Source organism: Oculina patagonica, chromosome 13 (assembly GCF_052425735.1).
Source record: "Oculina patagonica isolate OP01 chromosome 13, crgOcupat, whole genome shotgun sequence".
Taxonomy (NCBI): domain Eukaryota; kingdom Metazoa; phylum Cnidaria; class Anthozoa; order Scleractinia; family Oculinidae; genus Oculina; species Oculina patagonica.
In genome coordinates this window covers 6,979,341-6,994,368 of record NC_135770.1, presented here as the reverse complement: position 1 = coordinate 6,994,368, position 15,028 = coordinate 6,979,341, and the positions used below count along the sequence as shown (strand labels likewise).

Below are 15,028 nucleotides of genomic sequence, written 5' to 3'. Positions count from 1 at the left end.
GACAAGTAAATTAAAAACTCCTCTGAGCCTGATGCCGGCAAACTCTGGATGATTTTTCGCGGGGCTTTATCAGCATGGATCAGCAGGATACTGTCTCGAAAAATAGTGACTGTTGTAGCTCTGTGTATTTTTGCGTATCTGTACTGGATCAGCCACCGTTACAAAATTCACCTTGTGTCACGAAAATTACACGCGAGAATAGTGAACAACGCCACGCGCGACAATGCGCTTTACGCGGACTTTATCAAGACATGGTGTCGGCTAAAACGAATGCGAATGGACTGGAAACAAGTCTTACGACCGTGTGCTGATAACATGGAGTGGGGCAAGAATACCGGCTCCCAGCATTCCCAAAACAGGACAGATGCGGCTAAAAGCTATCTGGCATTGTGGGATATCAGACCTGCCGGGCAGTTTAGTCGGTTTAAAATCCAGTCTGTAACACGGGATAACGTGGACAAGACAGTTGGAGGAGACTCTTGGCGGGTTCATATACGAGGTCCTTCTTCCATGTCTCCAACAGTAGTTGATCACAATAATGGGAAATACGAGGTTATTTTTCTTGTTTTAGAGCCAGGAAAGTACGATGTGGAAGTAATTTTAGAGTATTCGCTGTGCGACGGCTACAAAGACCCTCCAAAGGACTGGTTTATAAAAGGTCAGTGATACAGTCGTGCAGTTTCAAAACTAACTCTAAACTTCGGAAGCTCTTCGCAAAAGCGTTAAAAAAAAACAAACGGCATGCATCATATCTACATAAAATAACTTTAATATAATCATATTTGCTCATCTTTCAATTCGATGGTAATAAAATTAAGCAGGCAATTTCCATGCGCTATTGAGAAACTAACAGTATACAGCCGCATGTAGCACATTGCTTGGGGCAATTCAAGTATGTACCCTGCTGCACCGAAAGCAGAGATTGCCGTCCAAAGGATTGCGTGCGTTGCAGTTTTGTTCGTCTGCAACGCAGGCAATCCAAATGGCCGTCCCATCACTCTTTTGAAGCCCCCCAGCTGGCGTGCGTCTGATACGCTGGTGGCCCCGCAACTGCATGCCTGCAGGACCTGCGGCTCTGGAGTAGAGGCCCAAACTGCTACCGGCGGTTCCAGCTGACAAATGATGGTGCCGAGCAGCTACGGTTTTATAGTAGCTGCGTTTGCAAGTAGTGCAAAAACAACGAAACTAGTCTTACCTTTTCTTATTACTCGACAGGGAATGCTCAAGGTAGATATCAAGCACCAAACGCCCTTCCTGTCCGTGAGAGACCATTTCTAATAAGTCCTTTATGGAGCGGTGCACCATTCACCATCACTGTTCCATATTCATCAGAGATGCTTTTTCATAGTAAGTAGTTTGTGCGTGATCATGTGTTCTGTCCTTCTTTGAACTTGTTCAAGTTAACCCCGGCAAAGTACATTCTGTCTCGTTTGACGCTCTCAAAGAATCAGCGCTACATGGAGATTGTGCAATGACACTACTGATTGAAACAAAACGAGTCGAGAAGACTGAGTTCAAACTTTCGATCCCGTTTGATCATGACCACCAACTATATGTATTTCGTTTCGTTTAACAGGAGTCATAAGTAAGTTTGGCTCTTTGAATGTACCTTGTGGAATCAAATGTTCTGAAATGTGGGATGGCAATGGAAGATGGGTAAATGAATCATGGAAACCATATCTCAGTGGTAAGCATTGTGTTATGTTTTTTATATGTAAAGCCTGAAAAGGTTAACGCTGCGTTTCGTTAACTTGACTAGCATTCGTTTCCTTTCCAAACAAATTTTAAACGCCAAGCTTTTGGCGAGTTGGAGCAATGAACAAAAACAAGAAAATAATAGAGAGTGGGGTGGGGAAATGGGTTTCCTTCACATCTCCTTCCTTCTCCATTTTTTTTTTTTTGTGCTACCCTCTTAGCGCCCAAGCTTTCGCGGGCCTCCTCTTTCGTGTTCGGGATTTTTTAACTTTAAATTTCCGTCTTGAACTAGCAAGTTTGAGAACTAGTTGTTATTTTACAAAGGCTTGTACTTTTTTGACAAATGATTTTTAGTTTTGAAATGTGTTGTTTATTATAAACGAGTAAAATACGCGAACGAGGTATTTATAAGTACCTTGCTTTTTCAAATCATGACTCTAAAACCCACTGGGTTGTGAACTGTTTTGTAGTTGTTTGTTCTATTTGTTGTGTTTATAAGTAGACAAAAATGTAGCTGGTGGGAAAAGTAACTCGAACCATAAACTTTCTAGCATCACAAAATTTCCTAATTATCTCAAATTTCGATTTATCCATTTCGATGGACAATTCCTCTTATTCTTTTATTTCTTTAACTGAATTTTAGGCTTATACCGAAAGTGCTCGTAAAAAAAGCATTAAATGCTAAAAGAACTAGTGCTCGTTTTTTGCCAAAAAAGTTCTTAAATAATGCAATTTTTTTAAAAAAGTGCTCGTGGGTTACATAATAATGCTCACTTTTTTCGATTTTTTTAAACATAGAATATTACATTTTTTAGATTTTCAGTTAGATTTTTCAACAATAAAATATAACGATCAATGTTTGATGTCAGAGTACGCTCTCGAGCTATCTCTGCCTTGGCTGGCTGACTTCCATTGTTCCTTGATGACAACGTGGATGACGTCATCTTGGAAGGAGTGTGATGGACTGGGTTTCTAGAAGGCAATCGCTAACGTATCAAACCGATCAAACCTATTCCCCAGGCCTCCTCGGCTCCTTTGACTAAAATGAGGACATAATGCATCTTTGGACGCCATAAATGAAGTCAGATTGTGCTTTTTAACACAAAATTATACAAATAATCAGTCGAAAATCCAAAATAATGCTAGCAGTGCTTTTTGGATAAAATATATAAAAAAAAAATGCTCGCGAAGCCAAATAATGCCAAAAAAAAAGTGCTAGCACTTTCGGTACAAGCCTATAACTGATATCATTTTATACTACGTCGAATTTTAGATGAAGCTCAAGCAAGAAAAAGAGGCAAAGCAGTAAAACTAGAAACGCTGTGGGTTTACGGTGATTCCGTTGGCGATATCTTCTACAAGTCCATTGTCAAGCACCCACTCTGTACAAAGACATTCCAAAGATGTAACAACACATACAACTGGGTGTACACAATTCCAGACAGAAACTTGACCAGAGGAAGACTGGAAAACGACGAGAAGGATTTTAGCATCAGAAGAGTCCTAACTGAGATCTATCGTGCCATTTCTCAGCCGTTTATGGACAGCGACAAAAGCGTCTTGATTCTAAATCTAGGTCTGCACTACGTGCATACTATAAACTTCACCACCTACAGGGAGCTTATTGATAAGACGATAAGATTATTGCATGAAAGATTCAACGCAAATAAGAGATCGTGGCGTTTCAGAGGACAACTTATTTGGAAGACAACAACTGCTATGAATAAAGAGAAATATGGCGATCCAAGAACCAATGCTCGACATTCAACGAGTATCAGATTTTTAACCTATCAGGTGAGGTGACCATGTGCACGATTTCGTAAGTGTCAATCAAACTCAAAAAAGCTATAATGGCAGAATAAAAGAATAACAGTCCTTTCAAGCTACTGTTAACTAATTCCCATTAATAACTATTGATTCACACACTAAAAGTGAAATGTATGTAAAACTGATATGGAAGTCAGCAAAATAAATGAGAGACTGGTATTTGACAAAACGGGAAAACAACAGTCTGGGAAATAGGTTATGGGTAACAATTGAGATGGGAAATGGCATTGAATTTCATACCCCCTTTAAGAACCATCTTAAGGACGAACACCGCTTAAAACGTAACTCTAAAACGTTTCTTGGTCTATCCTTTACAGCGTGTCTTGTTATTTAACGCGTACGCCATGCACGCCATGTGCAGAGCAGGAATTGACGTGTTGGACGTATTTCCCATCAGCGATTCCTATCCGGAGGGGACTGGACTGCCTGGTAAGCCCTACGATGCTGTGCACTTCAAGCCACACGTGTTTCAGTCGGTAGTGAACTTGCTTCAAAGATACTTTGGTTACAAAGAGCCACTCTGAAGGAACAGTTTTGCAGTGCGAGAGAACTAATCGTGTAATAAATTATTTCTTTTAATAAGAACGTGTATGTTTTGCTTGAGGCTAAACGTTCTTAATTTTTTTGACGATTTAATTCCGAACAATAATAATAATTCAATTAACTTTGAAATGATAATATGTAAATGTTCAGGTCATGATCACAAGGTTTATTCATTCAATACATATATTTGCAATTCACAACAAATTCTTATCCAAATTTTAGCCTTGGGTGCATTCGTAGAATTTTCTTGGATTTTTACCTTAATTTCACTGTCTCAATGTTAACGTTCTTATAAAAAGGTTTTAGAAAAAAAAAAGAGTGTATAGCTACGCAGAAAATCGGTGCACGGTTTTGCTTTTGAAGTGAGTTGTTTTGTGCAATACTTCAGTCATACTGAACGATCTTAAAATAAACCAAAAGGCTCTTATGGAGATCGCTTCCTAAACTATAATGACCAATGATTTTTATCATAAAGAATTAAGTTCACTGTCTTTATTAAAACTTAGAGAGTTACAGGCTGCTTGAGTTTACAAGACATTCCACCGTACCATTCGTGCCACCTGAGAATACAAGATAAGTAAGCATTTACTCCAGACTGATTGCCATTTGTTGTCTACAATTTATTGTTTAATATATAAGCTGATTTTTTAAAGGTTGGTAACGATTAGAAGGTGAAATTTAAACTAAAGGGGTCAACAACTGCTAAAGCCGAGCCCAAATTGGTTTCCTTTAATCCATTTTGTCCGGGGAGCGTCCCCGTACCTTTAACATGAGAGTCCCCCCCCCCCCCGGGTTTAAGAGGGAAATTGGCTTCATCCCCAAATCTTCCGAAACCCCCAGAAGAAAAATAATAACTGGTCCCTTATACTTTACACAAGTAGAAAATGAATTAACAAGCATTCCAAATAGCCTATATTAAGCTTGCGTGCAGACTACTTCCTTCAACTTGGGCTTCCTCACGCTGTGATAATTTACTCTTAAAAGAAACGTTAAAGGGCAAAAAAAATATGACACGACAGAAAACAAGATACAAAAATAGTTAAATTATTCACGTTGAGAATTGCTCTCTTTATCAAGATGCTAACTTTACTTAAGTATCTTTTCTTCGTTTTGTCTTTCTCTCGATCTTGCTTGAACGCATTTTATTAATATTCTCACAACACAGATTACAGATTGTTATCATTATTATCATTAATACAATCCACGCTCTATCATCAACCGTCACATATGATTTCACTTTACAGTATTATTACATGTAGTCCTAAGAGAAATAACTTGCCGAAGAAATCCGGTCAGAAAATATAGGCTCGATGACCACCACTCTTGATCCGGAATGTCTCACCATGAGACCACCAAGCTTACGGAATTCCACATTCAATTTCAGCATACCTTAAAATCCTGTATATCAGGCCTTGTTTTTGTATGTAGAATGACATCGTTTCTTTATTGATTTCATAGTTGGTTTCGTGTGCGTTTCTGTATGTGTGTCACCAAAGTGTGCTTTTAATGAATAACCATGGAAACCGTCCATATAATGTCCAAAGTGATTTCACTCTCTTTTTCAACTGCCCAAGCCTGGATTGATCAAAATTCCGGGATTAAAACCCCGCAAATATCTTAAGAAATAAGCTTATAACATTGCCCACAGAGCCACTTAATCATCTTTGGCCTCGAAACGTGACTTTTGGAGGGTCAAGTTTAGTGTCCTTCCAACGCCTACACATGAGTTTATATTAATGATGCTCTTTCCAGTTGAAGACGTTCCAAAATGTTTGGCCGAGTAAAAAAGAAACAAACAAACAAACAAACAAACCGAAAAAAAAAATCCATTTAAACATGACTGATTCCTAAAATCTAAAACTGCTGACCAAATCTTTGCGTCGGCTCTTGGACAATTCAGTATCAAAAGTCTTTCCACTTCATGGGGCCGGGGACTCACCAATTTTCATTTTCAGTCAACATTTTCAGTGAAAGTCTTTTGCTCAAAACACGAATCTATGTTTGGCGGTCTTTTGTAAATTTTTGGGTGATTCTTGGGGATGTTTGAGAAGAGATAAAGTTTCTCAAAGGATTAGTACAATTTAGAGAAATTAATAAGAAATATTGGAGATTTGATGTGATTTAAAAAGTTAGAATTTAAAGTTAAAAGTTGGTAGACGGACACTAGGTGGTGTTTCTATTTTTTCTTTCTTTGAATCCCTTACAATTCTATTATAATAATAATATATTCTTGTGTACCCCCGCCTCAAAAGAATGTTTATAGCCAAGGTGAATAATGCTTGGCTTGGCATGAATGTTAACATATGTTTTTACATGATTTGAATCCCATTAGTCAAATTGAACTCTGGTTTGCTATATATAGATAAATCAATAAACAATTCACCAAGACTCGCAGGAAATCAAGCAAAAACTCACTATTCATTGCTCTGATACAGTTCTGATGCTTTGCAAAAACAAATGAATGGGAATGACTCACATAACATATTTTCATTTCAGTCAACAGGGATCAGTCAGTAAGTCGATGACGACGTACACAATTGCTGATAGTTATCGACTCTCGCTCGGGTTAGCTGGTTAATTGTATTTTTAAAATATCCAAACGCCAAGAGAGGGAAATTTAATTGAATTAGACAATTTAAGCAATGGGAATTTGTACTAATGCGGCTCTGTTCAATTGAAATGACTACTTTATTGTTCTAGAGATGTTTATTATTGTTCTACTCTGTTGACTTAGACCGGGCTTAGATCATTAAAATGCGACAAAAATATTCTGAGCATTTGCAAAAGGTTAAATCCTGTTTAAATCGAAGAGTGATACTTAAAACAAGATGGGATACAGCACATGACAAAAAAAAAATTAGAGAAGTTGAAAATCTGTTGAAATTCAAATATTTTGCCCTTTCGCCATGCAAAGTGAACGTTTTTGTGTTATCAGTAAACCGCAACTCGAGTACTATTTTGTTGCGTGTCAGGCACCTTAATGGCATTGCAGGATATGAACAAACTCAAACACGCATGAATTAAGCTGTCCGAACCAAGTGCACTAGTACATAGTACAGTGACTAAGATCCAAACAGCTCTTATTAAAATCTTTTTCGAGTTGATAAACCCCTGTGTGCCTCTTTCCAAAATATGTCACTTCACTGCATCGCAAATGTGCATCACGTACACTTTTCTTTCGAAGCTAATTAAAGTTAGAAATGAACATAGCCCCACTTAACTCTAGGATGAGTGCGCAAAATTTAGAATGCATGGACCGCCAGGGCCGAGACGGGGTCTGTCAATGACTGGGCAAAATTTTGTAAACAGTACACTTTTAAAAGCCGCCTAGGGCAAAATTCTTCCTTAGCTCGGCTAGTGCTGTTGAGTAGGATCTACGTGATTATACGTTTGGGTTGCTTCTGATCAGAATTTCTGTAAAAAAAAAACTGCGATAAATTTGAAGCTAACGGGATTATTTTTCAGGCTTGGGGCTGATTATGATTGATTGATAAACATTCCACAAACGCGTGACTCGCTGTTTCACAGTTCAGCGGCCATTAAGTGACGGTCTGTGTAATCGTGTGTTTTCCTGCGGCTCTTTGATACCAGAAACATGCCTCTGGAACCGTTGTCCAAGTCTCACGAAGCTTACGAGAAAGCCTTCCAAGTGTTTCTAGACCACTCTACCGCCAGACAGGCAATCGTGAAGTGTGTACAAAATGGAACAAATCGAGCGTTGGAGAAAATCGGACCTATTGACAAGAACAGGTCGTTCAATATTCTGGGCATTGGAAGTGGAAAGGGAGAAATGGATCTGCTAATGATCCAGTTCATCGCAGCTCATCTGAAGACGAGCGAAACGGAGCGCAGACCTATTATCCAGAGCTTAGTAGTAGAGCCCAGCTCGGTTCTTTTGGAGAAATTCAAAGAATCCGCGTCATCCCTGCCTCTTTCGCTGACAACCTTAGCTGAAGTATCATTTGAATGGCGGCAGATTACCTTTCAAGAATACAAACGCGAGAGTTCTGTTCACGATCGGAGAAGCAACAAATGCCCTAGCTTTGATTTCATCCACTTTATTCATAGCATTTATTACATGGACGCTGCTGATACCCTTCGATCGTGCTTCGAACAGCAGCTTGGAGACAAGGGAGCCATACTATGTCTTGTCCAAACCGAGGAATCATACTTTGCCAAAGTACAGAAGAAATTTAAAGGGAAGTTGACCTTTGGATCAGAAGACATGGTCGTTTACACGAAAGAAGATCTCGCCAAGATAGCGGCGGAGAGCGGCTGGATATTTGACGTAATTAAACAGGAGTTTGCCATCGATGTAACTGCTTGCTTCGGAAAAGATTCGAATCAGGGTGACCTGCTTTTGGACTTTCTGACACATCAGAAAAACTTCCGAGCAACCGCCGATCAGGAATTGATCAACGAAGTCATGGATTTCTTTCAAGAGCTGATAGCCATTGATGAAAAAGGACGCAAGTTCTTGAAAGCAGAAATGGCGGCTGTTGTGATTAAAAAGTGACATGCAACTCAAGGCATCGCTAGATAAAGAAGACTAGTGTGCGAATACCGCAACCTCTCTTCAGTGAACTATTTTAACCTGGGAACACTGACATAATTATAATCATTTATACCCTTCCAGTGATGCATTTATTTTCAGAATATTCGCGACGGCAGACAATGAAAAATCTAATGCTATTCGCAGTCAGTCAGAAAAAAGGCAGGTTTTTCTTTTCCACTGCAAACTGTTAAAGTCGCAATTTCAAAAGTATTTGGAATCATTCTGTGGCTCATGCCCTCCAAGCGGCCTGTTATTCAAGGTATTTGAAAACCTCTAAATCACGCCTTGAGCTCATCCACAGACCCCTCTGAAAGCTTACAAAAGACTAGTTTTGTTTTGTTTTGCCTTTTGTTGTTTGTTTGTTCAGAGGATTTAATTTCTATGGCCTGTAAATCCTGTTTTAGCATATATATATTATAATAAAGCTTAGTATATATAACTTTTCTTATTTAATGATAAACCCTTTGCAGTCGGGAAGGAGCCGTGAATCTTTCGAAAGTAATAAAGAATCGCGCATGTCCGATTTACATCTACACTGAATCGTATAAATATAGCTTTATGTTCGGGGTGGGGGTGAGTAGGGCGTCATTTTTGGGTAGTGAAGAAGAGGATCGTACAGTATATTTGGCGAACAATCACCATGGTCATGTCAAAAATGTGTAAACATGTGGATCGCCGGTACGAGTAAAAAATAATAAGTTTTGTTTAAAGAAAAACCTTACAGTTATTTAGAGAGCAAAGGTGTTGAAATGTTAAATCAGGACAGAATAATCGAAGTTCTGTCGTTTGTGTCTTCTATTTCCAACTTTTATTTTAGTTCCAAAAAGTCTTATTACACTAAAACTTCGGGTTGCTTCTTTCCAGGAATCGTCAAATTCATGCAGCTTTACGGTGGCTCGATTGTTGAAATTTCGCAAACAGGTTTATCGGTCAGCGAGCTCATATCAAAGAGCTAATCAAAACCGAAAGCTCTGAAGCTTGAGGAACAGCTCACAGGATTTTCCAAAATATCTTGCCGATAAATGAGCCAACATCCGACAAGAGATAAGAAAAGAGATAAACCAACCGTCCTATACATTCAAAACAAGTCCTGCATGTTCGCGTATCAGTGTCGCAATCATGTAAAATCGGGGAACAGAATCCCGGAACAGAATGAGATAATGATCAAGATCGTTAAGACACGCATTGTAACTTTTAAATTGAGCATAATCCTATGCAAATCACAAGCCACAACGACAAATTGAATTCAAGGTTATAACTTGACGAATTTAAAGACCATTAATAGCAGCTTTAATTAAAAAAAAAACAAATTCAACTCAATTCTCTGAGCTCAGGGACCGCGCAGAGGGAGGGGCTAGGGGGGCTTTAGCCCCCGCCCCCCGCCCCCCCCCCCCCACACACACACACACACTCACACTTTTTTGCAAAAAAAAAAATAATAATAATATTAATAATAATAGATAAAGATTCAAAATAACTGCAAAAAACGGTTATTTGTTAGGCACAAAAGTTACTGGCAAAGTGCGCGCGCAGATGAATTAACAATAATAAAGATGGCGATAATTACCAATTTTTTTTTCAATTTTAACCTTGTGCTAGTACAGGTTTATGTATTTAAATGGCTTCATTCTGCAAGTGGGACCTCTCAGGAAAACATGTACTTTCGTAATTGATGCGATTTTCAAACAAATTGTTCGGTTGTCCAGTCCACTAAATAATTAATGGCACGATTTTATGCCGCCTGGCTTGATCACGGTACTAGTAAATCCGGCAACCAGTGCAGCTGATAAAAGCTTGTTTGTCTGCCTAGAGATTAAAAACATGACTTAATTCAACAATGTCCCAAGAGCTATTAAGCAACCTGACGATTTTTAAAAAACAGTCACAAACTGACAAAGAAAGAACAGACAGACTTTCTCTTCTTGACACTGCAAACGAATTTACAGATCGCCACCGTGACAGAAAGCGAAGGTAAAGGTAAAGGTAATTTATTTTACGTCAAAAGCACGGGGAGTAGTTGCCCAGTCTCCCGAGCCAAAGGCTCATGAAAAAAGTGTTTGACATATCTGGTCTCAGTTGTTCAAAGGGTGGATAACGCTATCCACCCGATATCGCTATCCAGTGGACAACTGTTTAACAAAACCTACCTTGCTATCCTAACGCTTTATCCAGTACCTGTGAACGTAACGTTATCCACAATTTGAACAACTGGGGCCCGATGTACAGTAAATATCAGTCACTGTGTAATTTAAAACTTCTGTCACCGTTTTGTTTTATTTTTTATACACCGTTGAGTTCACGGCTGCTCAGGCAACCAGACTATCACAGCGAGGCAGGTGCACTGATCGTAGGAGATCCGAATGTTACTCGAGTGACACAACTTCAACCATTGCCAGCGGCAAGACAGGAGGCAAAAGAAATTGCTGATCTCCTAAAAGTCTCACCTCTCTTAGGCGAGCAAGCAACCAAGAAAGAAGTGCTTCGAAATATAACTGATGTCTGCCTGATTCACATAGCTGCCCATGGCGATGCGGAAAGAGGAGAGATCGCTTGTGCGCCAAACCCATCTTCTTCCCAAGTCCAAAGGAAAGAAGACTTCATGTTAACTATGGAAGACATCGCAAAGGTTGGCATTCGAGCCAAGCTGGTTGTGCTCAGCTGTTGTCACAGTGGCCGCGGAAAGATTATGAAAGCCAAAGGAGTTGTGGGTATCGCTCGTGCCTTTATTGCCTCTGGCGCTCGTTCAGTTCTGGTGTCCCAGTGGCTCCTGAACGATGAATCAACCAAAGAGTTCATGATTCGTTTCTACATGCATCTGGTGTGTGATAAACTGAGTGCAAGTGAAGCCCTTCACCAGTCCATCAAGTGGATGAGACAATCCAAAAACTACAACAACGTAAGAGACTGGGCACCATTTGTCCTGATTGGAGACGACGTTAAGCTCAACTTTTAAGGAAGCTTAGCTGGCATGCTTTAGCCTACGAGTAAAGCCGCCACTACGGAGTATTCGCAGGCTAGGAACGTTCCTAAGTGTGAAGTTAACCAAACTGCATTGAGTCCATATGTTCTGAACATTAATCATGCTTGTTGAGAATGCAAGTGTTAGGCGTATGTGGCAGCGTACTTAATTTATTTACGGACAAATTATTTAGTACTATAAAAGGATAAAAAATTATGCACATTTTGTAACTTTGTCGAACAATATTAATCAGCTGCACTATTACCTCCGCCTCAGTGACAGATAATCAAATGCAACCAAAACTTTCACAATTCTGGGATTGCTGGATTTCTTTCAGTTTTAACCCTGAATTATTATTTTAAAGTGATAAAAACGAGCTATTTTGTACTATTAATGGTATGGCTGCGCAAATCCCTTTTTCAATAGTTTAGCAATTTTATAATTAATTGTCTAGCTTGCGCAAGGTGTGAAAACTGTACACGCACTTTTAGTCTTAGGACGGTTTTTCTGTCAAATGTAAGGTGCTGTCCTCGGTAGGAAGTAGTGCCGAAAGTTTTGTTTTGTAGTTCGTTCGAACAAGTGAGTCGAGATTGTCAGGATAGTTGTGTCCTAGTTAACATACGTCATCCGTGAAGTAGCTCACTTTATTAAAGTAAAACCTACGTCAAAGTCGTCAATGCCTGTAAAGAGGTGGCTTTTTAGAGATTTTCATAAATACCATTTGTTCTACTGATCACGTTGCTGCTACCATCAGTTACTCAGTATTCAAGGAAAGGAAAATGTTCGCTTACGCTAGATTATGCATTTAAATTCAAAAACCAAGTCTTTCTTGTAGTAACATCGTTTTAGCTTTATGAAAATATGACTATGCACTATTAGCACTTTAATTTGATTTATTAACGTTTTTTTTCTAAAATAATGAATCTTATTGACGTAACGCTCTATTATCGATCAAGCGATGTCACGAGTCGGAAAAGAAGAACACCATTTCTGATCAAATTATGTTTTACAAAGAATTGACTAAAAAGGACTAAAATCGTTAGATTAATGTAAAGTTTAGGCTAAGTTATTTTAGAAAAACCCTTTTTTTAATTCAACTTGAAATTCACTTATCCGTATACAACATGCACGTCAATATAAGAAGTTCGTCATGATTGTTCAACAGGAAGGATTTAGTAGCATTATTAAAGCCTCTTCGGCTGTCAACAAAGGACTTAACAACACGCAAGTGTCAGCTTGCCAACGATTCTGTTTACTTTAATTTCCCCCCGATCTTTATATTCATTAGAAGAAAGGGAAATAAACATCAAACTCTGATCACTTGACTTAGAAATGACAAAAACAGCAGGGACTAATTGCAAACGCAATATTTTTTTGCCATTTTGCGCCGGCAATTAGAACAAACGTCATGGTTAATCCCTCTTATGACTCGGATAAATCTATTTTATAACATAATATAAGAATGACAAGGACTGCTTTGTAACCATATAAGCTCGAGGCGGGAAGGGGGGGGGGGGGGGGGGGTTGTAACATATCTAGAATCAAGCTGCAGAGTCCCACAATCGGACCAAAATATATTTAGTCGCACCGAAGACTGTTCTATTCCCTTAGCGCATAGGAACTCTTTATCCAATGCAATAATTGTTTATTACTCACACTGGCTCAGTAATAACTGAACCAGACCCTTGCGACAGCAAATACCAATTCTCAGCCCCCGCTCCCCTCTCCACTCGCCCTTTAGCTCGGTCCCTTCCCCCTCCGCCCTTAAGGTTGTGAGACGGATGTTTGAACAGGAGCAATAAGATTCCGTGACTAAAGGGATTAAGAAAGGATAACATGTTTGAACTGATGTTGATCAGCAAGAGAAATTAAGATTTTGTGACTACAGGGATTACCTTGTTGCACTCAGCGAACGGCAGGTTATGGTGCCGTCCTATTCAATAATTGACGACCTCAAGTGATGACCACAATGGCAATAAGAATAACTCCCAGTGACGATATTTCACTCGTGTTGCGTTAAGCAACGTCCTTCCCGACTTGAAGTTTTCTTATCTGCTGATAAGTAAGGCAATATGTTTAAAAGCAATATATAATCTCAAATATTTAGAACTTCAGGCCTTGCACGAAACTGAACGGACGTTAAGTTCGCTTTAGTCTCGGGTAATTAATTCCTTTGCTTTTTAAATTCAATCTTGTTCCGATTTTTCTAAGACAATTGAGTCTCACTAATGCTTTGGTCTTCTGCATGAGAAAATTTTGACTTGACATTGCTCTTATTCTTTTCAATGGTGTAGTTCGGTACTTTTAAAATGTATGCATTTTCATTAGAACTTAGAGTCGTTTGGAATCATATATTAGCAAGAACTGACAGAAAATGTAATTATGTACAACATCTCTCAATCGAAGCTCAAAATTGTTGATCAGCGTTACTGATACCACACTGAAGAAGATTAATGTCAGTTTACTATATCAACTATTCCAATCTTGCATTGAGCCGGGGTGTATTTTTTTTCGGGCATCAAAAAATGAACTCATACCAACTCGATCAGGTTATTTGTGTTCCAGGGATTACATCGCTTATGGAAAGTAAATTAATCTAGCGTAAAATATAAATGAAATAAGAATAAAGTAAACAACTTTATTTAACTGCCAAGTTTGTCTAGCCATTAAATCTGCTAACTGGAAATACTATTTAGCATAAGAATTATTTATGCTGCAGGTCACATTGACCTTAACCAAAAAATGCAAGTAACAAACAAATTACCCCTCCTGTTAAGTTGTTTATTAGAACATTTTTACAGATTAAGGAAAATGACACAAACTAAGTCGCAAAAGCTAAACAACGCTAAAGAAAATACAATTAGCATATAACGGTGACAGGCATTTAAAAATACTGTAGAGAAATATATCTTATCACTATATACCTTATTGTTGTCATAAAAAAGAAAAACTAAAAAAAGCAAAATGGAATTCATTAGCTTAATTCCGCTTAGCAATAGCTGGCATCATCCACAGGGAAATATCCATGTTACATTTGCAGTATTTTTCTGTGAGATCGAAAAGACAAAATCTGTTAAAAAAAACTTATTTTGATGACTGCTTTGAGAATTATTACGCGGCCGAGAATAAGTAGTTTGTTTGCTTAATTAATTACTATTTGCCTTTTCCTTTTCTTCTTTTTTTTCTATGATAAAATTATTGCAATTAGGTGTACACACCACAATAGATTTAAGAAAACGGCGTTGACAGTAATGAATCACTCATGCATTGGCAGGTAGAAACAAGTTCAAGAAATGGAAAACCATTTTGAAGACTCCACAATTCTGGGCTCAAAAGATAAAGTGAGTGTAGCCATAGAAGGAGGACTGATATTGTTAATCAATGTCGCGGCGTTTACAGGAAATTTCCTGATGTGTTTTGTTATGTACAGAAAACCGCGGTTCCACACA

At 38.6% G+C, this 15,028-nt stretch overlaps 2 protein-coding genes across 2 annotated transcripts; both read left to right on the top strand.

Annotated features, from left to right (window-relative positions):
* On the top strand, positions 1-4,583 carry LOC144634973 (uncharacterized). The gene is made up of 5 exons (XM_078494021.1): positions 1-658; positions 1,216-1,347; positions 1,577-1,687; positions 2,969-3,489; positions 3,840-4,583. Exons 1-5 carry the CDS (start codon positions 49-51, stop codon positions 4,044-4,046), a joined length of 1,581 nt encoding a protein of 526 aa, XP_078350147.1. The 5' UTR covers positions 1-48; the 3' UTR covers positions 4,047-4,583.
* A 2,832-nt stretch (positions 4,584-7,415) lies between these two features.
* On the top strand, positions 7,416-9,053 carry LOC144635049 (histamine N-methyltransferase-like). The gene has a single exon (XM_078494116.1). It carries the CDS (start codon positions 7,661-7,663, stop codon positions 8,579-8,581), a length of 921 nt encoding a protein of 306 aa, XP_078350242.1. The 5' UTR covers positions 7,416-7,660; the 3' UTR covers positions 8,582-9,053.
* Positions 9,054-15,028: the final 5,975 nt, after the last annotated feature.